At 42.5% G+C, this 23,534-nt stretch overlaps 1 protein-coding gene across 7 annotated transcripts in view; it reads left to right on the forward strand.

Annotated features, from left to right (window-relative positions):
- NEK10 (NIMA related kinase 10) overlaps positions 1-23,534 on the forward strand; it is a 237,154-nt gene that overhangs the window by 28,448 nt on the left and 185,172 nt on the right. For 6 of the 7 annotated variants that reach the window (XM_072651141.1, XM_072651146.1, XM_072651143.1 and 3 more), the window contains exons 4-7: positions 4,540-4,670; positions 6,698-6,796; positions 17,419-17,503; positions 23,409-23,450. In XM_072651141.1, the coding sequence (XP_072507242.1) occupies positions 4,540-4,670; positions 6,698-6,796; positions 17,419-17,503; positions 23,409-23,450 (357 nt within the window). Of the gene's footprint in view, positions 1-4,539; positions 4,671-6,245; positions 6,363-6,697; positions 6,797-17,418; positions 17,504-23,408; positions 23,451-23,534 lie in introns of those variants that run through there. The other variant, XM_072651145.1, reaches the window with a different exon arrangement.

Consider the following 23,534-nt stretch of genomic DNA (forward strand, 5'->3'; position numbering starts at 1 on the left):
ACCATAGCTTAATTTCTTCTTGGGCTGTGCAGAACTGTCACTCCCTCTTTTGTGACTGATCCCCTCCCTTACAAGATAGCCAAACTAAGCTTTGTAAGAATGACTTGACTGCTGGGTATCGAACATGTTTTGATCAGAATATAATACCTAAGCTTGGTTTTCATTTCTTTTAATTAATTTTTAATTAATTTATATGCCAGCCTGGAGACAGTCTTGGGAGTGATTTTTTCCCAGGATTCCTTGGACAGAACCCCTGAAATCACTTTTGGGGGAGCAGATCCCCATAATGGAAAAATTGTGTTATAAGAAATTTCTAAACCTTAGTCAGATAGTTGTCTGGAATATTAGACTTTGCTTTCACCCTCGACGCAGAGAATCAAATTATTGAAATTCTGCTTGAGCACATCCTTGACTTTCCTTCAGCTCTTTCTTAGCTGAGTTGTGATGGCTCAGAGGCTGTGATATGATTAAAAGAAGTATTAGCTTACCAGAAAGAAGCTTTCTGGTCACTATACCCTAGCACCTGGGAGCTGATGTGATTGACTGGTGGTCCTGTGGAGACAATCCAGAAATTGGTAGCAGAGGAACACTCGGCAACGCTGAAACCAGAGAAATGTCCAGCAGGGAGCAGAGATGACAGATCCAGGAGTTGAGCAGAACGATGCCTGTCTGAAACAACACCCTTAGCAGAGATCGACAGAGAACTGTATGACAGTATGGTCACAGGACATCAGCTGCCCAGCAGCTGGAGGTGTGAGTTGTTGCCCAAGACACGTGTCCCCTGGCCACATGGGTTCATTGCGTGTATTTCATCATGCATGTTCCCTGGGCACAGGCATACCCTCTGTTTCTGGAGTTGGGATAACTTATGGATGAATGTTTCTTCTGTGAGCACGAGACGGGGGTGAGGGGTGTCTTTCCTTGTCAGTTTAATTGCTATTTGATTAAAAGTCTTTTAAAATAACGTGTTATTTGTTTCAGTGGTAAAAGTCAATACATTGGTGGAGGCTAGTTTTAGGTGCTTTTCCCCCTCTGAATTAATCTTCAGTTTATTTTTAAAAATTAAACTTTGCTTTTTATGATGAACTTAACAGTCATCATCAAAATGAGTGTTGATCTAAAGAGTGTCGCTGCTGGGATAGAGTTTCTGTGTGCTCATTTTAAAGGGGATCCCCCAAAGGCTACATTGACAAAACACACACAGATGTTAGTGCAGAGAACGCAGTTTCCACAAATTGGAGATTCTATGTAAATTTAATTTATGTAAAAACCTATCATCAAAAGGTCACTAAAGGAAATCTATGATAAATCCTTTTGTAAACAAGATAATCCTTCCCTGTTTCTTAAACCTGGATTTTTCACAGTTCACAGTTGCCTTGAATGAAATACTCTTGTATTTTCAGTTTAGAAGCAATCTAAGGGGTTTGTGGGAGTGGGGAGCAGTAGTATTTTTTAAATTAAATTTTATTTTATATTTACTTCCAAATTCTCTTCCTCCCACTTTCCTTTCTCCTACCCATTGAGAAGTAAAAAAAAAAAAATAACCCAATACAAATATGTCTAGTCATGTAAAACACATTTCCATTTTAGCTAAGAACATGAATATCTACATGAAAACTGTGGTCTCTTGTAGGTCTGGTATCCTAGATTCTAGCATCTTCTCCCCCAACCAGTCTCCCAATAGACACAGGAACTTCCCTACAGAATTTGTTCTGGTTTTCATCTAGAGAAGTGAGGCTTGTTTTCTAATAGTTCTTTCACCAAACCTGTACCAGAAAGTGAATTCCTACGAGGAAATAAATGAAATGCTCCCTAAAAAAAACTTTAGTCACCATAACCTCGACTTCCTTGCTAAATGGAAACAGCTGTCAAAGACGGCACTGGTTTAGAATGATAACATCTGTGTAAAAGCCTTATGAAGAAGGATGATGGATAACTATGACTAGTTTTGTCACAGAAACAGAGAGAAGTAGTGGAAGGTTAAACCAGTTTAAGAAGCTGGGCATTAGATCCAAGGGAGTAAAGTTCTCCAACGGTAATTAAGGACAAAAAATAAAAAAGATCATAAACAGAAGATAAATGGAAAAGGTCAGGAAAATTTTTTTTGACAAACTTTTTATCATTGAAGACAGAAGAGCCACCACACTTGGGCTCAGTTTCCCAAATTTCTTATAGAGAAGGTAGAAAGGAAAGCAGTCAGATTGGACCAAATATACATAAACGACATCTGTCCCGGAAGAGACACAGTTGTGAGTCTGTTGAGGGATTATTTCACAAAGGACATGAAGGAGAAGATACAAAAAGGTGTGGAAAAAACCTTGGACCTAAATAATGCCCCCCAAATTTGCTAAGGTTATAACTACTCATCTCCATGCGTATTTCTGTATTTAAACAAAATTTTTATGTGGTCAATCATTATGAATTACCATTTTAAATAGCTGTGGATTGAATTGTTTCAATTGTATATCTTTTTCTCATTATTCTTTGTCATAAATTTTTTTACTAATTTCATTCTGAATGACTAATTTGAATATCTAAGGATTTAGTTGTTTCAAGTCTATGTGATATCGTTTTCTCATTAATATTTTTTGTTTTAGCATTTTACTAATTCTGTTAATGTGTATTTTCAAAGATAAAATTTCTCATCTGATGTCTGCTTTAGTTACTTCCTGAAAAAAATTCATGCGTCTCACTGTTATCATTCTCTTTCTCAGAATTAATAATTTTCTCTTTGATTTGTTCTTTGATCCAGGAAGTCATTATCAAGTTTCCACTTAGATTGTTTTTTTGTGCTTCCTGTATTATAATTTTGTTCTGTTATAGTCTATGCAAGAATGGGTTATTTAAGCTCAGGATGAAGAAGACGGATGGATCTATAGGTGCAGTCGCAGTCTCCTCTCCTCACACCCAGTCTGCCATCACCAATGTCTTTTGGTCATTTTGAAATGAATGTCTCACAGACAACTTAAACTCAACATATCCAACCACAGAATTCATGCTCCTTCTTCTTGACCTTTCATTGTTTTTCCAGTGTTACTGCAGCTTTGAAACCTGTTTTACCTGTGTCTCCTCCCTCATATCCCACATATCCAGCCAGTCACCGTGACTCAAATAGAATGTATTCATTTCTTAAAAGTAGTTCTTTGCCTCTTTTTGGCCAGTGTTTTGGCCTTGGTCTGTATTATTGAGCTCCAAATCTGTCTTTCTCTTTTTTAGCCGCTGCTATTTTGGAGATAGTTTTCATCACATGGTCTCCGATGCCTACTCCACTGTCATTTTTAATTCTGCTTTCTGGCTTCATTTCCATCCTCCTATCCCCTTTTAAAAGCTGGTTATCTTTTTTGAAATGTTGTGGACTTTAGTGTTGCATCATGATCTCTGGGGGATTCATGTAATTCTCTTTTTCACTAGAATTTTTAAGTTCTTTTTGCTTCAGAGGATAATTTATTCAGTGTGTTATGGCTTTCTTGAATTTGAATTTTTATATTTTTTCCGTTGCCTTTGTGAATTTCCTTGTTTATCCTTCTCTTGGGCTTTTTTTTTTAACCTTTCACCTCTCTTTTTTGCTTCTGGTGTTCCCCCTCCATCTCAGATCTACCCTTTCTCTTTTCACTATCATGTTTAACTTTCTCCTGGTCTAACCCTTGAGGCTGCACTTCCTCAGCTACATAGCCTTGGATAGTTTGGAGGCCCAGGTCCTTCCTTGCCCAGAGATGACTCATCTCAGCTAAGGCTGCTAATCCTTCCCCTTAGCCACCAAATTGCCTTGCCTTTTGGCCAGTGCTGGGCTGTTTCATCTTTGCCCCTGTCTCCCTTCTACCAATTCCTTTTCTTCAAGTGCTGAGCCAGAATCCATGTTTTTGGTCTCGTTGGGCTGTGAGTGGGATTCAGACCTGAATTCCTGTTATGGAGAAAAGGAATCTGTGTTCTGCAGCAGGATTCTGAAACACAGGCGTGTGGGATGGGCTGACCTTGCCCAGTGTGTGGAGGGGATCTGAGGGTGCTGAGAGTGAAAGGGAGTTTTCAATATTAAAGTTCTCCAGTGTTCTTTCTTTTCTTGTCTTGTGGCACCAGCTTTAATTGCTACAAATTTGACCCTTGTTTGGGGGGTGTTGGGGTGGTGTAGTAGTCAGACTGTTGAAGACCTGAGTTCAAATCCTACCTAGATAAGACCCTGGAGAAGTCATTTAAACACTTCCTGGTTTCAGTTTTCCCATCTGTACACTGGGAATAACAGCAGCCCCCTCCTCCCAGGGTTGCTTTGAGGATCCAGTGAGATGCGTATGTAAAGTGCTTGGTAAACTAAAAGCCCTTTAGAAATGATGACTGTAGCTGTTATTAGCAGTTCTTGTGAGTGTCTTTGGGGAGATACACAAAAGCACCCACTCTGCAGGCAGCTTATTTCCTCCAGTATTTGGTTATTTTGTTTGTAGTGATGTAAAGACCTTTGTAATTACAAAGTGTTATGTTTGTGTGTGTGTGTGAATAATACATAATAAACATAAGCTTTTGTTCTTTTAAATATTGTCTTTTTTGCAGCTTCCAGCCATTAATTTTGACAGTGCCCAGAATAGTATGACGAAATCGGAACACGCCATTAAGGCCGGTGGACGCAGAAGTCGTGGTCAGTGGCAGGAGTCCACTGAGGCTGTTGAACTGGAAAACTTTAGGTAGGGAATGCCGCGTCCGCCCAGCTCAGACTCTCCCGTCAGAGCCTTTGACTCATCAAGCGAGCTGAGACTGGAACCCGCCTTTGCAAGGCCTCCTTTCACAGCCTCCTCTGGTAGCTTCGAGCAATACTTTAATCCAGGCCTGGAAACCCAAATCGGGAGCCATTTTGGGAACCAGTGACAGAACAGGACTGGAGTGTTTGCGTACATAGTGCTGATATATACCCATCTGGACCTTCTTCAGCTAAGTAATTTTGATCTGGTTGGGTCCAGTTTAAATCTGACCTTTATTCTGAACAGTCTACTTCCTGTCCATAACAAAGTAGAGTTAAAAGAAGCAGTTAATCTGGGTAGATGTGGTTAATAAATACATTGGTTGTCACAACAATAGAAAACTTTGTTGGTAGCTATAGAAATGATTTCCCTTCCTCTCTGACTTAGAAGGTGATTCTCTTGTCTCCATGTTTATCTCAGACCTCCTGGAGACTTCTCATTGCTAGAGGCCACGCCTCTTCCAAGAATGAATTCTCTTTGCCTTTCTAATGTGCTTGAGCGTCCTGTCACCAAGTGCCACATAAATTTTGAATGGACCCAAATGGACTTGGACGTCCATTTGAAACCAAGAGAGAGTTTTGTAATTGCCAGCACATTCCATGTGATAGGTGTGAGAACCCTAAAAGATCCCAGGGTCCCGTGCTTTCATAGTGTTTCGGGGTGTGCAATTGGTGGCCTGGTGTGTGTCTCCTCTCAATTAAGCAAAGACCCTCCCTTCTCTAGGCCTCAATGTGTAAGTGTGTAAAATGAGGGTGTTAGCCTAGTGGACTTCCCAGGCCCCACCCAGTGCTTAATTCCATGGTCCAGAATCCCTCCATATCCTTTTATTTCTAATGATTAGAACTGAGAAATGAAGGTGTTGGCTTCTGTGTTTCCTGAAGTCCCTTCCACCTCTAGAGATGGGATCTTATGACTCTCTCAGGTCCTTTTCTTTTCCTAGGGGAAGGGACTAAGCATTTACTAAGCACCTGCCACAGGTTAGGTGCGGTGCTAAGCATTTGACAGCTGTCTTACTTGATCCTCACAATAACCCTATGAAGTAGGTGCTGTAATTATATCCATTTTAGAGTTGAGGAAATGGAGGCAGGCAGAGGGAGGGTAAGTGACTTGCCTAGGGTCACATAGCTAGTAATTATCTGAGGCTGGATTTAAACTCAAGTCTTCTGGACACCAGGTGCAACACACTGTCTGTTGAACCACCTAGCTGCACCTGTACCACCTCTATATCATGTCCTATTTCCTGATTTCCTCTGTCCCTAGAATGGACACGTTATCCTTGAGTACTATATATAGCTCCTTTCTTCTTTTGAGGGCCACAGGGTAAAGTCATAGATCTTTCCCTGAAGGCCTCCCCCTCCTCTCACCACCGCTCTCCCCCACTTAATTTCTTCTTTTACATCTTCATCGAACTTTGAAATATATCTTCTTTCTCTAATTTCCACTGTGGAAGATTGAAGTAGTTCACTGACTGCAGTCACCCACACTTCTGACCTTGGGCAGGCTTGTTATGTGTCCTTCTAGAGGTGTGAACTGCAGCTAGTGGAGGCCTGCTCCTGAACACTGAGGAGGTAACCCCTTTGGCTGCCTGCTGGAGCTGCCAAGCGAGCCAGGTGCAAATCTGCCTGAGGACGGAACATGGTAGGATTCTGTGTGACAGAAGCCATGTCACCCACTAATCCCTTCCTCCATCCCTTCCTTCCTCTGCTGCTTTTAGAAGCTAAATTTTGTTTTGGAAAAGAGGGAACTCACTTGATTAAATTCAGTAAAGAAGATGATAGAGAATGGGATGGTATTTGATCCTTGCATTGCCGGTTATAGCTTTACCCAGCTAATAGACATTCACGTAAATATAGTTAACTCTGGACTCTGAAAGTAAGATTCCTTTGAATTTTGTGCTATGGTATATTCCCTTCCCTTCAAAACAGGCATTGCAAATTAACATTCAAGATGTTTTTCTGTTTGTTTTGTTTCAGTGTAAACTATAAGAATGAAAGAAATTTTAGCAGACATCCACAGCATAAACTGTTTCAAGAGATCTTTACGGCATTGGTGAGGAACAGACTTATATGCAGGTAAGGCTGACTAAGAGAGACAAGGGAGTGCGAACAGGGCTGGCCTTAGGTTCAGTCATTTCCAGTCATGGACAATTCGTCGTGACCCCATTTAGGGTTTTCCTGGCAGAGATCCTGAAGTGGTTTGCCTTTTCCTTCTCCAGCTCATTTTACAGATGAGGAAACTGAGGCAAATGGGGTGAAGTGACTTGCCCAGGTCACACGACTAGGAAGTGTCTGAGGATGGATTTGAACTCAGGAAGAGGAGTTTTCTTGACTCCAGACCCGGCTCTCTATTCACTGTGCCACCAAACTGCCCCAGTGATAAAATAAAGATTAAGTCCTTAAGTCCTTAAAGCAGGAGAAGGTGTTTTTCAGGTGTTTTGCTTTCAGGTACTTTTGGGCACTGAATTTGGCAATTTAAGCAGAAAAGAGAAACATTGAATTCCACAGTTTCATTGACAAAAAGAGGAGCAAATTTGACTGTAGAAAATCTTTTTCTTGGGTCTAAACTGAAGGAAGAGTGGCTCGGTCCTTGAGTAAAGAACGCTGGGCGATGTAATAGGCAGTGTTTGAATGGGCACATTTTTATGTCCCTTAGGAGGGCTGAAGGCTTTGGATTATTGCTTAATGAATGTTTTTCTCTACTGGGCTCCCATAATATAGTCCTGGGAATTTACCTTTTAATAATATAGGGAGATAGCTCAGAGAATCTGGACAACAAGGGTGGCGGAAAGCCTGAATTGTAGAGGACGTGTAACAGCTAAGAAATGGCTGAACAAGTGGTGGAGTGTGGCTGTGCTGGAGCACCATGGCGGTGTGAGTTCAGAGAGACACCCGAAGACTTGTGGGCTCAGACTGAGGAGAGCAATTTAGACTGTGACGTCAAGATGACAGAAATGGACAATTGAGAACTTTTGTGCGTTAATGGAAAATGAAATGAGCGGAATGATTCACTGAGCAGCTACCCTGAGGTAACTGTAAGGACTCTGATCGATGTATGGCCCATTCATGATCTGAGAAGACTGAGGATGAAACATGCTCCATGACTGAGACCTGATGGATGCAGGACGCAAAGCAGACAACCATCGGGGGAACTGGTTTTTCTTGACACCACATATTTGGTAGAAGAGAGATGATTTTTTTTGTTTTTCTTTTCCTTCCTTCCTTCCTTCCTTCCTTCCTTCCTTCCTTCCTTCCTTCCTTCCTTCCTTCCTTCCTTCCTTCCTTCCTTCCTTCTCTTTTTCTTTCTCTCTTTCTTTCTTTCTCTCTATCTCTCTTTTGTAAATTTATTTTTCTTTTGTAAATATTTTGTAAATATCTGTAATGGAAAAAATGGATAAAATTAAAGTGAAAAAAAAGAGAATCTGGAAAAATAAACAGTTAACATATCTAGGAGACATCAAATATCTTTGCTGAGGCTTTGGGTGATGTTAGATGGATATCCCAAGTGCCCATAATGCAGACAGACATTCCACGAAAGTCAGAGCCAGGCTTTCATTTTTAAAGTGTTTTTTTGGCATCTTTTTTGCATCATTTCCTCCTGACTTCTCCGTACCACTTAACCATCCCTTGTCCTAAAGAAAAACATTTGAATAAAACTTACAGACAAGTCGCAGTGTCTTAAAGTCCATGCTGTGTTCAACATCAGCCGTCCCCTGCCTCTCTCTTCTTCCAGGAGGGAGGTATTCCCCATCATGGATTCACTGGGCCTGGCCCTGGGCATTAGAATGAATCGGGTTCCTTCACCTGCCTTTGGTGGCATCTCTGGAGTCGCCATGTCCGTTGACCTTGGGCCTCTGTTAGCTTTGTTTCACAGGTATCCATCAAAAGCTTCCCATATGTTGATGAATTCCTTGAAGTCATTATCTCTTGAGTGCAGTGCCATCTGTTACATTAAATTCTTATGCCATTGCTTTATTTCCCATTTTTGGTGATGACAAAAGTTGTGTTGTGCATGTTGGGATATGCATGAGCCTTTTGTTCTGTTTCTGACCTATATATACTCAGCAGTGGGATTGCTGAGTCAAAGGACATGTACAATTTTTCTCCCAAAATTTTGTTTTGCTTTCCCAGAATGTTTCAATTCACATGTTTCCCCACGGTGTATTAGTGTGTTTGTTTTCCCACGGCATTGATGATTTCAATCTGTTAACATTTTTGCTGCTTTGGAAGACTGAGGTCAAACTTCAGAGTTGTTTCAATTTGCCTTTCTCTTATTAGGGACTCCCCATTGTTTGTGGGTATTGGCATTTCTTGTTTTGAAAACTTAACTGTTCATACCCTCTGACCACTCATCTCTTAGTGTATGGTGCTTGGTCTTCTCTATTTGTATTGAAAGAGTCATATGGGTGGACCCAGCTGTCTCTTTGCTGTGAACATTTTATAGCTTTCATACAGAGGCCCAGCATACTTCAGTACCTTTGTGGACAGCTGGTAGGCCTGCTGAAACTTGTATTTTCCTCAGGAATTCTCTCAAGCATTTGCATGAGGTTTGACCAGGGTTCTGTGCCATGGAGCACCACAGCAGCTTGAACAGATGTGGAGGGTAAGTTACGGAATGTCGTTGGTAAAAGAATGTCTCTGAAAGGACTGGCTGTGGGAGGTCTGATTTTAAGGCGGATGGGCTCTCTTCTCATGGGCCCCAATGGAAAGTCCTCTCTAGCAGGTACCACTGCATAAGGAAATGAACAGACTTGTGGGATGGATTTATTTAGCATCATTTATCAAAATGTCAGAGAATCTCTATTGAATGTAACAGTTTTGTGTTTGGTAGAATTGACCCAGATGTATTCCTTATGACAGTAACTAGCCGCTGTTTAAGCTCACGTGTTATGGACAATAAAGCCTTGGGGTCAGTGATGAAGGTGGTGCATCTCTAGCAGTGGGGCATTCATCCAGAGTGCCTAAAACCAGTCCCCCCATTGTTTGGATCTAAATGAAAAAGAGGAAGGTTGGAATGCAGATATTTTGGATACCGTGAAGGAAGGAGATGGCAGTTTCCTTAATTTTAGCAGCAAGATGAGCACAGGCCTGTAAAACATATTAGTGGCACCTGGCCCATATCAGGAGTGCGTTGTTGTGCAATCCAAGACTGAGGGAAGATGAATGAATGTTGCCAGTAGTCCTAAGGTGTCCTAAACTGTTTTCTTGATGAAAAGTACAGGGTAGAACATGTGATTAATGGTGCAGTAAAGTTTTCTGAAGCTTTCTTGTTTATCACATAATAGTTTCGAAGAAACCCATCCTTCAGTTGGTTGCCCAGAAAGCCTTCATCAGATTTCAAAGGGACATTGAGTAGATAGATCCTTCTATAAATTTAGGGGAAACATTTATTTTTCTTTTTAAATATGGGTTGAATGACACTTGGTACCACTCCTAAGCAAACTATAACTCTTTTTCTTAGGCTTTATTTAGTTTTATTTATTTTTCAGTGAACAAAAATAAATTTTCTCTCCTTCCTGCCTACTCTTTCCCCATTGGAAAAAGGAAAGCAAAACCCTTGTAATTAATGTGCAGAGTCAAGTAAAACAGATTCCTACCTTGGCTATATCCAGAAAAATTTATTTCCTTTTTTTGCAACTAGAGTCCATCACCATCCCCTATTAGAGTTTAATTAAATTAAATCATTTAGGGAAGATTGAAGCCCACCTTTCAAGGCAGATTCTAAATTGTTCTGCTTCCAAGTGATTTTTCCTGGGAATCTTTTTCAATTTTCAGTAATTGATGGATCATTTTAGATGGAAGAGAGTTCTTGGCTGTCAGGTGGAAAGGGAAATATAGGGGTCTCTCCAATATGGAGAGGCCATCAAAGTGCCACATTGTTGTTGTAGTTCCAGATCTATGGCGTAGGAACTCTCAGAGAGCCATCCCACCGTGGAGATGAGCAACTTGGCTGTAATTTATCATGTTAGAGAGTTTCTGGGGTGAATGACTTGTCCAAGGTCATCCAGTCAGTGTGTCCTGGAAGTGGAGGCAGAGGAAGGACTTGAACTGTCATCCTGATGATTCCAGGGCTTGCTTTGTATCCGTAGTGGAGTACAATTGCGTAGGGCTGGCGATTCTCTTCCGCCTTCCTCCAGAACATTGTCACCTTTTCTTCACTTCTCATAAAGCAGTATATGCACGTTATTTTATTAGCTCACAATTTATTCAAATACCACTAAGAATTTATTGCAGTTTTAATAACATTACATTAAATTTTAAGCATATAAGTAATCATTGCATGGTATTCATAGATCTAACGCTGGAAGAGCCGTCAGACACTAGCTAATAGAATCCCCTTGTTTTCTAGATAAGGAAACTAAGACTGGGAGAGTGAAGTGACTTTCCTCAGGTCATACAGGTAGAAAGATTTGAACCCAGGTCCTCTGATAATCTAGTGTACTCTCCCACTCTCCCAGGATACCTTGCAAAGAGAAAGGAGGAAAGGCTGATGATGGTGGGCAGCCCCCAGAATCTTTACTTTTCCCTCCCAGGGCTCCTTCATCATGGGAGGCCTTGGCCATCAGGCATTTCCTGCTTCTCTACCTGGCCCTGGAAGGTAGCGGGAGGCCAGGGCGGGGCAGGAAGCTCATGCCACAGGGCAGGGCTGGTGGGGACTGTGAGATGGGGAGAGGGAAAGAGAAGGGGAGCTTCCCCCCGTCCATGCTAGAGCTCACTGTGTTTCCCTCTACCATCAGGAACCAGCTGCAGTGGATTTGCCAAGTCAGCGTTGTGCTTGCACTTTTGTTAGCTTTGCTTTGAACCTGCAAGACTGGGGGGAGGCATGTGCCTCCCTCCCCTCCCCCCCAGTTTTGAACACTCTGTTTTATGGGAACACCATATTTTGAGCTGGAAGGTTATTTAAGGGTCATTTAGAGATTCCCTGCATTTTATGGATGTGGAACCAAGAACCAGAAAGAAAAATGACTTGTCCTGGGCACAGGCAGTAGGTGCCTGAGCTGGGATTTGAACCCAGGCCTTCTGACTTTCTTTTGCTCCTTGTTGCCTTTTTTCTTGTGGTCAAATGTGCTTCTGTAGAAAAGCGACAAGCAAAGGGCTTCAGTACCAACCTGCTGGACTCACGTTTGTAAGCCTCTCTGATGGCTGAACTGAAAGCCAACGCACTGTTGTCTGTTGTAATCCATTTTTAAGCAGATAAATGGTTTTAGGATTTGAACTTAATATATCTTTGATATCTTTGGCTCCAGTTCCATTCCATTTGTTGTCATTTCTTGACAACTTTTCTAGGTCGTTTTGGCAGTTTCTGTCAAACCAAGGAGATGAGATCATGAGAGGGAATATGTTTTGTTATATAAACCAGGTAGCTCTGATCTTCCTGTTTGTCTCTCCTCCTGTCACACTCTGGGGTAGACTATTTAGTCATTATCAGTGAAAAGACCTGGCATTGAGATCAGTTCAATCCAGTCAAACATTTATTAAGAGCCTACTACGTGTCCGGCACTGTGCTGAGCTCTGGCAGGCTTCCAAGGATGATAATAGAAAACAGCCCTTGCCTTAGAGATCTCAAGGTCTAAGGGAATGAGGAAGGGACTGTGCTGGGGCCAAAGTGGAGATTGGGGAAAGCGCTTCAGAAGCAGTCAAAGGGAGTAGGTCCTGTTTAGTGAGTGAGATTTGTGAAATCAGTTAATGACTTAACTTTTCACACATCTCTCAACTCCATGACTGTGCAGGCTGGGCCCTCTCCCTCCTCGTCCTCATCTGTTGGAATCTCTAGTGCCCTTACGTACGTGGTTCCAGACTGCCTCCTGCATGTGGGAGACTTTCCCTTATGCTCCCATTAGTTAGTGCTCCTTCCTTTTTAAATTATTTCCCATATAGTTTGCATTTGCTTGGCATGGCAGATATGGTCTTGAAACCAGGCAGAATCGGGGGTCAACTCCTGTGTCACCGTTTAGTGTTCTAGGTGAGGCTCTCTAAGATGATCATTTGTAGAGCCGAGCCTGACCTGCTGTTCATTCTCTCCGATGTTTTTGGCATTTATCTTGTTTCATGTAGTTGTCTCCATGTTGTCTCTTTCACAGACAGGGAGCTCCTGGAGGGCAGGGGCTAACCTTTGCCTTTCTCTGTAGCCACACGACCTTAGCACAGTGCCAGGCATGCTCAATAAATGCTTATTAACCGACTGACCATTGAGATCCTAGGTCCAGCCCCTCTCCCTGTCCCTTCCCCTTATATTTGCTGGTCTGTGTTTGGGCCGTTTCCCTTCTTTGGGGACAGGGGTGGTTTTCCTTTTGTCTTTGTGGTTCTGGTATGTGGTACCTGGCATGTAGTGCTTACTTAATCAGCGCTTCTTGCATTGGATTCACAAACTGATCTCCTGACCACAGAGAGATTCTGGACAGGGCCCTTGAGGCTCTTGGTTAGCCCTCCTCTTCTCCATTTGGGGTTTCCTGACGCTGTTGTAGTGTGGTTGCAGTATGTCTGCCCAGGAGGGACAGCTTTTCCTCAGTTAGAACTGAGGGATTCTGTGGAGATGGGATGGCACATGAGCTGAGGTCGTTCAGATAGCATGCCATCTTTTTCTTTTCCCATAGCATCTTTTAAAGACTCTGCTCAGGTGGAGTGGTGTTGAGAATATGTTGGTAGAGAAGCAAACCATACCAGGAAATACCAGGTTCATAAAATATTGAACTACATTATTACTTAGGACAATAATTGTCATCATTCAGCTTCTTTCCCTCTGCTGTTACAGGCAAGAACAGATATGCTTTCTTTTCAAAGGTTGAATATTTAGTGAAACATTGCTCTTTCCTTATGCCTTGTGTGTTGGTGTAGTGTAATATGTCATCTTAGAAAACCAGAGCTGTGGTTAAAGACAAAGGTAAGAATATTGTTATTAATAGTCTGGTGAAAACTGTATGCTTGGTCACAAGGAGGATGTTTGCCCTCTTACGAATTCATTACTGCTATTTTGAGACTGGCCTCTGGAGAATTATTGTCCTTGAGGAAGGCCAGTTTTTCTGAGTTGCCTCTGAGAAAAGCATTACCACCACCAGGAACTGGCCTAAGCACTTTAATGATGCCATATTGAAATGCTTCAGCAGCAGGGTTGTTGTAGGTGCAACTGATGCAGATTGCATGATTTAGTGGAAGGTCTTTCCCAAGCTCTCTGCCCCTGTGACCCCCATGACTAATGATGAGATCCTCTGGCATGTTTCTGTAGCAAACATGGCTAAGTATTCACTCTCCTTTCCTTCTGGTCTTGGGGTAGTGTGTAGGTGAATGGAGTGAGCCTGATGCCAGGAAATGGGACACTGGGTCCCAGCTGGGTCTCGACTCCTCATCTGGGAATGGAAGGGCTTGGGCTGGACCATCCCTCAGATTCCTTCCAGGTGTAGAGCCTGTGTAAGCTCAGGAATGTCCTGTGACCTCGTCTGTGAAATGACAGGGTTAGAACAGATCAGGGCTCGTTCACTTGCTTCTCTGGCATCATGGATTCCTACTTCAGCAAAGCCCAGGGACCAACCTTGTCAGAGTCATGTTTTTAAGTACATGAAATAGGATAAAGGACTAAGGAAACCAAATGAATGAAATAATATTAAAAATTCCAAGCTCAGATCTGTCCATGGGACCCCCAGATGAGGAATCCCTGGCCAAGATGGTCTAGCCTATCCAGGAACTTGGGGAAGGGTAGTCTGCGTATTCCACATTAGGAGCCCCTGACCTCAGTCTTTTTGTGCTAGGATTCTCTCATTCTCTTTTTTCCTTGTGCTCAGTTGCAACCTCGTGAGTTCCACAAATCCCTGGCCATCAGATGTGTATATCACTTTACAGAGTACATAGCTGTCCTTAATTACCAAAACACTTTCTTAAATGCCACTTCCTTGTGGGGAGCTAACGACTGGAAGCCAAGAAAAGACTCAGAGCTCCCTGCCAAAGGCTAATGTGTGGGGAGGTCGATGCAGACGGTTCTGACTAAAGGAATTCTATTTACGTTGACAGTGGCAGAGCCTGTATCTTCACCAAAATATTAATAGCCATGGGCTCTATTCCCAAAATTTAAAAACAAAACAAAAAAGCTATTGGGTTGCAACAAGGCTTTCATCACAAAGACTCTTCCTGGAATGCTGTTCACTTATCCATCTCTTTTTAATAATGAAAATTCGTTTGGGGTTGTTGTTTTTAGAAACAGGAAAAAAATTCCATCCCTTTCATATTTATCCTGATGTTCAAAACCTTGCAAAGGTTCCGGAATTTATGTGCTAATGTGTTTTTCATCACAAAATTCCATATATTGAAAGGGAAAAGTACCAAGTGCCCACGTGTTTTCAGGGTGAGTCATCTCTTAAAATATTCCATAACTTTCTCAAGTAATGAAAAATTATCTCAACAATGAAGCCTCATTTCTTCACTAGCAGCTGTCACCACTTGAGGAGTCTTCTATCCCTGGGGTATGTGGTGTCTTTGCTATGTATTGAATAGTATCTTTAGCCAGACTGACCCTCAGAAGAGAGATTTGTCGCTATTTATAAAGATGAAAAGATCTGCCTCTGTAACACTCATCATAAACACAGGCCATCTCAAAGGTTTGGCCATAGATGACTCAGGCATTTAAAAATGTATTCACATTAGCAGTATTTTTCCAAATAGAATGGGTGTGTACAAAAATCAAAGAATTGTCATTCTTCCAGCAGTCAGACTCACCCTCTAGACTACCAGCCTGCCCTTGGGGTCCCCCAAGGCCTGAGCTCTTCTGCTGTAGGTAGGTGATACTGGTGGCCATGGCTGTGGTCCTGGGGCAGTCTTTGAGGAAAAAGAGGCTGTGTCCGAGGAGCAGGGAATGTTGTTGGTCGCCACGGCTCATCGTGTTGAGACAATGCAGAAGAGCCTGAACATCATGTGACTCTCACCTGTGCCAGAACCAGTCTCCTTGTCCTTTTGGGGAAGGTGGCAGGTGGAAGATGGGAAAAAAGGTAGAGAGAATGATGGCAGTATCTGCCATGATGACATACAACAGCAATGTGCGCCCACTCTTAAGCCTTAACATGGTATAGTGGAGTCAGGAAGACCTGGGTTCAAGTCCTGTGTTCAACACTTACTAGCTGTATGGTCTTGGATAAGCCACATGACCTCTCTGATCCTTAGTTTCCTGACCTTTAAAATGAGGCTGAAGGAGAAAGCATTGGCTCTGGTGCCAAGGTCTTGTTATTGTTGCTTAGTTGTTTTAGTCGTTTCCATGACCCCATTGGAGGTTGTCTTGGCAAAGATACTAGAGTGGTTTGCCATTTCCTTCTCCAGGTCGTTTTTCAGATGAGGAAGCTGAGGCAAACAGGGTTAAGCGACTTGTCCAGGGTCACACAACTTGCAAGTACCTGAGGTCAGTTGAGTCTTCCTGACTCCAGGCCTGGCACTCTGTTCACTATGACACCTCAGTCCCCAAGTGTCAAATCCGTCCTCCGACAGTTTCTACCAGTATGCCCTGGGCAAGTCGTTTGGCTGGTCCTGGACCTTAGTTACGTCATTTGTAAAGTGAGATGGTTGGTCTAGATGGCTTTTGAGGTCCCTTCTAACTTGAGATCTGTGATCTTTTCCCATCCTCCTTACAAAGTAGTTTTGATGACCAAGTGAGATGCTGTCTATAAAATGCTTTGCAAACCTGAAAGGGCCTTAGGGACTTCAGTGGTCATTATCAATATGGTAGAATATCAGAAAGTCAGTCCAAGTGAACATCCTCTTCAGATTTTAATTGATTGGACTAGGTGTCAAGAGGCAGGAGTTTTCTTGACCAACCAGAGAGTCTCCAGGTGTTGCTTTTACTGTCTGGGACTTGGGGCAGACTGCCTAATCTCTCTGGACCTTGGTTCCCTTATTTGTAAAAGATTTGAATTTGAGTCTCTCCTCTGACACAGTCATTGTGTGACCTGTGCCTCTGTTTTCTCATCTGTAAAATGGAGAGGAATAATACCCGTGGTATTTACGTCACATGGTTTGTGAGGGTCCAGGGAAGGAAAGTAGCTGGAGGGCTTTGCAAGCATATGGGTACCATATCGGTATGAGCTAGTGTCTTAAGGTAAGGATGCTGGCCTACATTGTCACTCAGGCTCCTTCTGTCTCCAGACACTGGGACACAGAGGCTCTGTTGTTCCCAGTGCTCTTCTCCAAGATGACATGTTAGTGATGACTTCGAGGCTTACAGATGCAGAATTCCCATAGTCAAGACCTTGTAGGTTCTTTATTCCTACTGATTGATCAATGAGTATTTATTCATGTGACTTTTAATCCAACTGGGCTTCTGATGGGGATTCGATTTTATTCAAAAAATGTTCAAATACTAGGAAATGCTGATCTCAGTACTGTTCATTCAAAGACAAAACCCCTACCCTCCAGGAACTTACTCTTACTGGGTTCTCATAGCCTATGTATGTGTTATTTACATAATATATATGTCAGTACCTTCTATTACAACACATATTCATAATATATGTGTCGATACCTTCTAATAAAGACATGATAAGAGTATAGATGGACATGAAAAAATCACCTACTTAGTACCAGGTGAGAACTTTTTGAGTGAGCTTGGAATGAACTAGGCAGATATTTATTTTATTACTGTTTCTTGTGGTTCAGTCTATGTTTTATATGACTCTTCACAGGGATTCCTTTGGTTGGCATCTACAATATTGTTTATTTTCTTTCAGAGAGTGGGTTAACCGAGCCCCATCTATTCATTTTCTGAGAGTGTTAATCTGCCTGAGATTACTCATGAGGGATCCATGTTATCAGGTTGGTTTTTAAAAAAAAAATCACAGTTGTTTTTCCTTTGTTAAAATGAAGATGCTATTAAACATTGGTTTCCAGAGTGGTTTTTTCCCCTCACAACCAGGTGCCTTCCCAGTCTCTTAGCCTCCCATGTTAATCAAAGAGATTTCCCCAATATTTGAATTTGATAGAGGAAAGTGTTTTTTGTGGTTTATTGTTTTTACCTTCTCTCTTGAGACAATTGCATTTCTAATCTGGCTTGCTTAGGTGCTTCTAGCCGTTAACTCTTAACCTATAGAACATCATTTTTGAGCAGCACTCGGAGCTTGCGCTGGGGGGAGCGGGCAGCTCTGGGCGTGTGTGGCTTGGGAGGTGGCCAAGGCACCAGTCTGAGGCCTTACAGAATTGATCTCTTTCTCTTTCTGGCCCTCCCACTCAAGATCAGCCCCTAAATCTCAACTTTTCTAAACCTTGACCCATCCCTCAAAGCCTCCCTTTCCTCCTAAACTATCCATTTGTACTTCTGGGCCACGCTTACAGCTCTTGAGAGGCTTGGGGTCTTCTTTGACACCGCTCTCTTCCTCATCTATCCCATGCAGCCTTCCATTGAGTCTGCTTCTGTGACCCCCTGACATCTCTGCCTTCGTTGCTGCCCCGAGGGGAGCTGCTCTTGTTCAGCCGCTCCTCCCCTCCCCGCTTTGCTGTGGGGGGGTCACACTCAGTTTAGTTGTGCTGTAGAAGGATTTGCATGCGATGCTGAACACCTCCCTCTTCTGACTTGCTTACAGCACAAGCTCCTGTGGGTCAGCCAGGGCCTTTGTCCGCAAGGCCTTGCACTTAGTAGGCACTTAATAAGGGTTTATTTAATTGAATTGATGTTGATCAGATTGCTGGAGAAACTAGATGTGACATCAGTGGGAGGTCCTGGTAGGTCTTAGCCTCTCTAATTGGATGAAGAGTCATGGATTTTCAGCTTCCATGCTAGAGACAACCTGTATATATATTTCCTCATGTCAGCTGCGCCCACCACCAGAGGTGTCAAGGGGATGCCCCCTCAGACTCTGGGGCCACAGCAGAACCTCCCTTCTCTTTTCTCCAGTCTTCTTGGTGTGTTTCTTCCTTCCACCAAGGCTTATCATAACCCAGTCACCGCCTTCTCATCCTATGCAGCTCTTGTCCACATCATCCCATTAATTTCCCCTAAAGAGACCACCCAGTGTGCTGGGGGTTCCAGGGGGAGCAACTAAGTGCTTCCATAGCGCACAGAGTGCTGGACCTGAAGTCGGGAAGACTCATATTCCTCAGTTCAGTTCCAGCTTCAGACACTTAATAGCTGTAAGTGTTTGGACAAATCACTTAACCCTGTTTGCCTCAGTTTCCTCATCTGTAAAATGAGTTAGAGAAGACAGTGGCCAACCACTCCAGCATCTTTGCCAAGGAAACCCCAAAGAGGGTCACAACTGAATTGATTGAAGAACCATAGCAGCAGCAGCAGCAGCAGCAGCAGTGTGTTAGGGACCTTTCTTTTAATCTCTTGACGTTAGAGTGTGGAACTCTGGCTGCCATGTGTTGTTCCTCACTCCTCTTATTATCCGACCAGAGAGACCATCTCTCTGATGGTCTCTTTTTGGTCTCGTCACACACACAAGTCATCATTTGTAATATTCGGTAACCATTTATTCCCACCATGTCTTATTCCTTTCCCTTTGGATGATCCACAGTTTTCATTCCTTACAGGTTGTGGTGGTCTTCCATGGTTGATAATTAGTGTTAAATAGGAGGAATGGAATACTTCTCTCTAGTCCACCGCCTAAATAGTAAGCCATCCAGACTGCCCCAAGGGAGATCAAACACAGTATTGCCTGGATAGAAGTTCCCTTTGTTCTAGGGGCTGGTGACACCTTGGCGCCAGACTCCATTGGCTAGCTGGCTCTCTTAATTTGGCTTCTTGATCTTACCAGATTGTTGTAGGATTAGGCATTGACTTTGCTAAAGAGTTCAAATCTGTGGCAATAAAATGACCATAAAAATCAAAGATTTTCTCAAACCAGAAGTTCTCCATGACAGCCCCTGATTGTTTTTGAATAGAAAAGAGGATCCTGCCTATTTCCCTTTGACTTGGACTAGAACATGGCTCTCCTCCTTAGTGTTAACAGAGTCTGACTTTACTCAGAACTTTGCACCAATGCAGCTCTTCTCTAACCCCTTCCCCGCTTGGCTTAGCCCCTGACCAGTCAGTGAGGCTTTCCTTCTTAGCCCTAGGTCCTTTGGGTTGGAATCCGCTTCATCACAAAGCCTCCCTCTCCATCGCCCATTGATGTTTAGACTGGTCACCTGATCTTCCCTGCTTTCATGCCTGCTCCTTTGGACAAGGCCCTCAGCCTGCTTCACATTCCTCAAGCAGCTAAGCTGCCATTTTCTGTTTTTGGTTACTTGTATCCTTTGTGTTCTTCTCGTTTCCCATATTATCTCATATTGTTTTCTCCTCCGCCACCCCCTTCATCTAGCATCTCCTGTCCTGGTCATTTGTCTAACTGTCTAACTCTCTTTTTAATCCCCTTTCAGTCAACTTTTAACTATTATAAGTTGGTATTTTTGAAACAGCTGCATTAACATGTGATGTTTCCCTGTCCTCTGTGGCCAGGAGGGGCAGACAAGTTTCCAGACACCTGAGGAAGGCTTATCCATCCCTAGCTTTCTTGTTGGTGCCCTCAGTCTCCTTCAGACTTACCAGTACAAACTACCATGATGGTTCTGCAGAACGCCCTGGGCTTAGGCACTCTGTGGCAGGGTGAGGATGCATACTGTGTGGGAGCCAGGGTTAAACATATTTGGTGCTTGAATCCAGAGGAAGCACTAATGTGACTGGCTAGATCATGAAACCTTTATGGAGTCATGTTTCTTCATACTTCAGAGGATGAATTTTGTTTGCAGCCGAGTCTCATTTTGGATGTGCCATATTTATTATTATACTAAGAGTAATGTATTAGAATGAGAAGAGGACACAGCATTTTTTCTTCATGAATTTACCCATGGAATTGCAGAATTTTGGAGTTTATTTTGTTGTATCAGAGAGAAAACCACGGCTGTGGTTCAAAATCCAATGCATGTAAGATTACCATTATAAATCACCAAGTCAAACAGTGAGCATTTATTAGGCATCTACCGTATACCAGGCACTGGCGATGCAGGCAGAACTGAAATTGCCCTGACCCGAAGGAGCTTAAATGACAGACACCTCAAAGGGCCATTTGACTTGACTTTGTAATGTGTTTTTGTACTTATGTTTGAATATGGACGCGTCTGGTTGCCTGGGAATTCACTTCACACAAAGAAACTAAGCTACTTCTCTGTTTCCTGTGGTCCTGCTCAAGGTGAGATTGGCGAGCTCAGAGCCCAGCTTGCAAGCTTGTCCTTTGACAGCATGGTGTAGAACTTTTCCAGAAGTAGAAGGCAAGTTAGAGTTTGCAGGGTCTGCCCTCTTCCCTTTTTTTGAACTCAGCTCATTGGCTGGTCCTGGGGCATGTTTCCCACTCTCCTGTAGTGGCTGCCTCTCAGCAGCTGCATCTGATAGTTCCTTCAGTCCCCTGGGATGTTACTCATCTTGCCTGCTGACTTGAGGTCTTTAAGGACAGCTAGAAATTGCTAATTCATTTCCTTATCTCATGTTTCTACTCCCTGCTAAACATTTGTGTTCCATTACTCACATTATCACTGTATCAGAAAACAATCATCTCAACATTATCATCAAGATGGATGGCCATCTGGAGCTATGACTTGAACCCGTCATTGACCCTTCTCTTGCCTCCCGTGTTTCTTGAAAAAAAACAAAACAAAAACAGACAAAACCCAAGATAAAACCCAGTTTGGGCATATTCTGGGCTTTAGTTCTTGATACGGTTCTTCTAGGGCCATGGTGCTCTTCTGTGATTGTCCTTTATGTCTCTCGTCTCTGTTTAGAGTCTGAATTTTTGTTTCTTTCCTCTTGATCCAAATCATCTTCTTTTCCCTATTCATTAAAATGATTTCTTCTTGTGCTTTCAGAATTTCTTTCTTTAAAGGTTTCTGTCTGTCTCAGCTAACTTTTCCTACAAAAAGTCCCTTGATGTTACCTACCCCTTCTCGGGATTCTGTGACATCTTCTTTTCCCAAATAATAGTAGTAATGACAATTGATGTTTATATAGGACTCTAAGGTAACTGAAGCCTCTCAAAAACCCTGTGAGTTTGGGGCCACACATATGCTTAGCCCCCTTTTACAGTGAGGAAGCCCATGACTCAGGGTCTTGCCCACGGTCACACAGTGTCAGAAGTAGGATCTGAAGCCAGATCTTCCTCATTCAGGCCTCCTCTTCTATCCTCTATGCTAAGTTGTATGTCAGATTATGCTTGACTTTTCTTCTCTACCATGATCTCCATGAGGGAATGGTCACTTGTCCCAAGAATCCAGATGATTCAGCAACCTGTGTGCTTGTGCGCTCTCTCTCTGTCTCTGTCTCTGTTTCTGTCTCTGTCTCTCTTTCTGTCTCTTTCTCTGTCTCTGTCTGTCTGTCTCTCTCTGTCTGTCTCTCTTTCTCTCTCTCTCTCCATAACAAGCCCAGAATAAATTTCCCTTGTCATTTCTTCTACCGTTGAAGGATGAAATTGTCCTTAAGTTACCAATTTACCAACTGCTCTGCTTTTGACAGAGAGAATTCCAAAAACTAGCTAGATGGTTGAAGTCCCCTATTATCACAATTGATTTATTCAACAAGCACGTATTTCATTGTATTTCTGTGCCAAACTTGTCTTGCGTTATCTCATCCCTCCTTCCTTCCGGGCAGTCTGTAGTCAGCCACTCCGATGACACTATCACTTCTTTGTCTGACTCCCATTGTTCCTTACCCAAAGGCTATTTCTCTCCTCAAGTTCCTGGATTTCCTCATGAATATATTCCTAATACATGATACTGTTCTCCACTAGGGCTTTATCAATTCTGTTCTTTTGAATGAAATATAATCTTCCTGAATAAAATTTCATTTTGGGTTTCATCCTGCAAAATCTCAGTTTGGGTCCAGACTTATCTTTTTGCAGTAGAATGTCTTGTTTATGCCCCATTTTTGCATTTGCAGATAGACGTCTGACTCTCTAGGTTTCACTGATGGCCCTCTTCCCGAACTTTATCTTGTGTGCGTTACTGGTCCTCTCCTGTTCCTTGTCTCTGGGTTGACAGCTTTCTCCATCAGCCTCCTTGTTCAGTTCATTTTTCTTCAATCCGTTTAGGCATTAGGAAGAGGAGTTGTTACTGTTTTTACTGGGTCTTCTAAAGTATACACCATTCCTTGCCAAGAACCTTTTATGACTGCATTTTAAGAAATTAAAATCAGAGTGAATTGTGGTGTTGCTAATTCTATAATTAAGCAGATTATCTATAAACATGAAAACAACATTTCCCAGCCATTCCCCTCCTTCCTTATTTTTCTTCTTAAATATTGCATTAACTGCTCCTTACATTCTTAAATGCTGCAACGTTATGACCAGTTTCAAAAGGGCAGGCAAAATCCTTAGCTTTAAGATAGGTGTGTTACTTGACAGTTTGTATGAAGTAGCAGGAGACTATTTCTGATGTCCTTTCTCCATAGACTCTTAAAAAGACATTATTTTAAAATAATATTGCTATTCTGATCAAATTAAATGAGTAGAATGGTAGCATAAGCTCCACTTTCGGGAGGAAGCCATATTCCCTTCCCCTCATCATAAATTGTCATCCCTTAATAATTTCTCTTCCCTGTGATGCTGATAATGCACATCTGGGTTTTTTCATATTCATATTGTGAAATACAGAACAACACAATGAAGGGTGCACATTATGACTCTCCTTTCTCTAGGTGGCATTTAAAAACGGCTTCTATTCCTCATGAAAGTTAATATTGTTTTTTTACTTTTATTAGGAGATACTCCATAACTTGGGTGGGATTGAAAACCTAGCTCAGGTAAGAGACCTTTCCTTGCTGCAGTTGTGGCCTTGTGGTTTGATGTTCACCTTGGGCTGGTTGGTCAGTAAGAACTTGAGAAAA

This window comes from Notamacropus eugenii, chromosome 3, assembly GCF_028372415.1.
Source record: "Notamacropus eugenii isolate mMacEug1 chromosome 3, mMacEug1.pri_v2, whole genome shotgun sequence".
Classification (NCBI taxonomy): Eukaryota; Metazoa; Chordata; class Mammalia; order Diprotodontia; family Macropodidae; genus Notamacropus; species Notamacropus eugenii.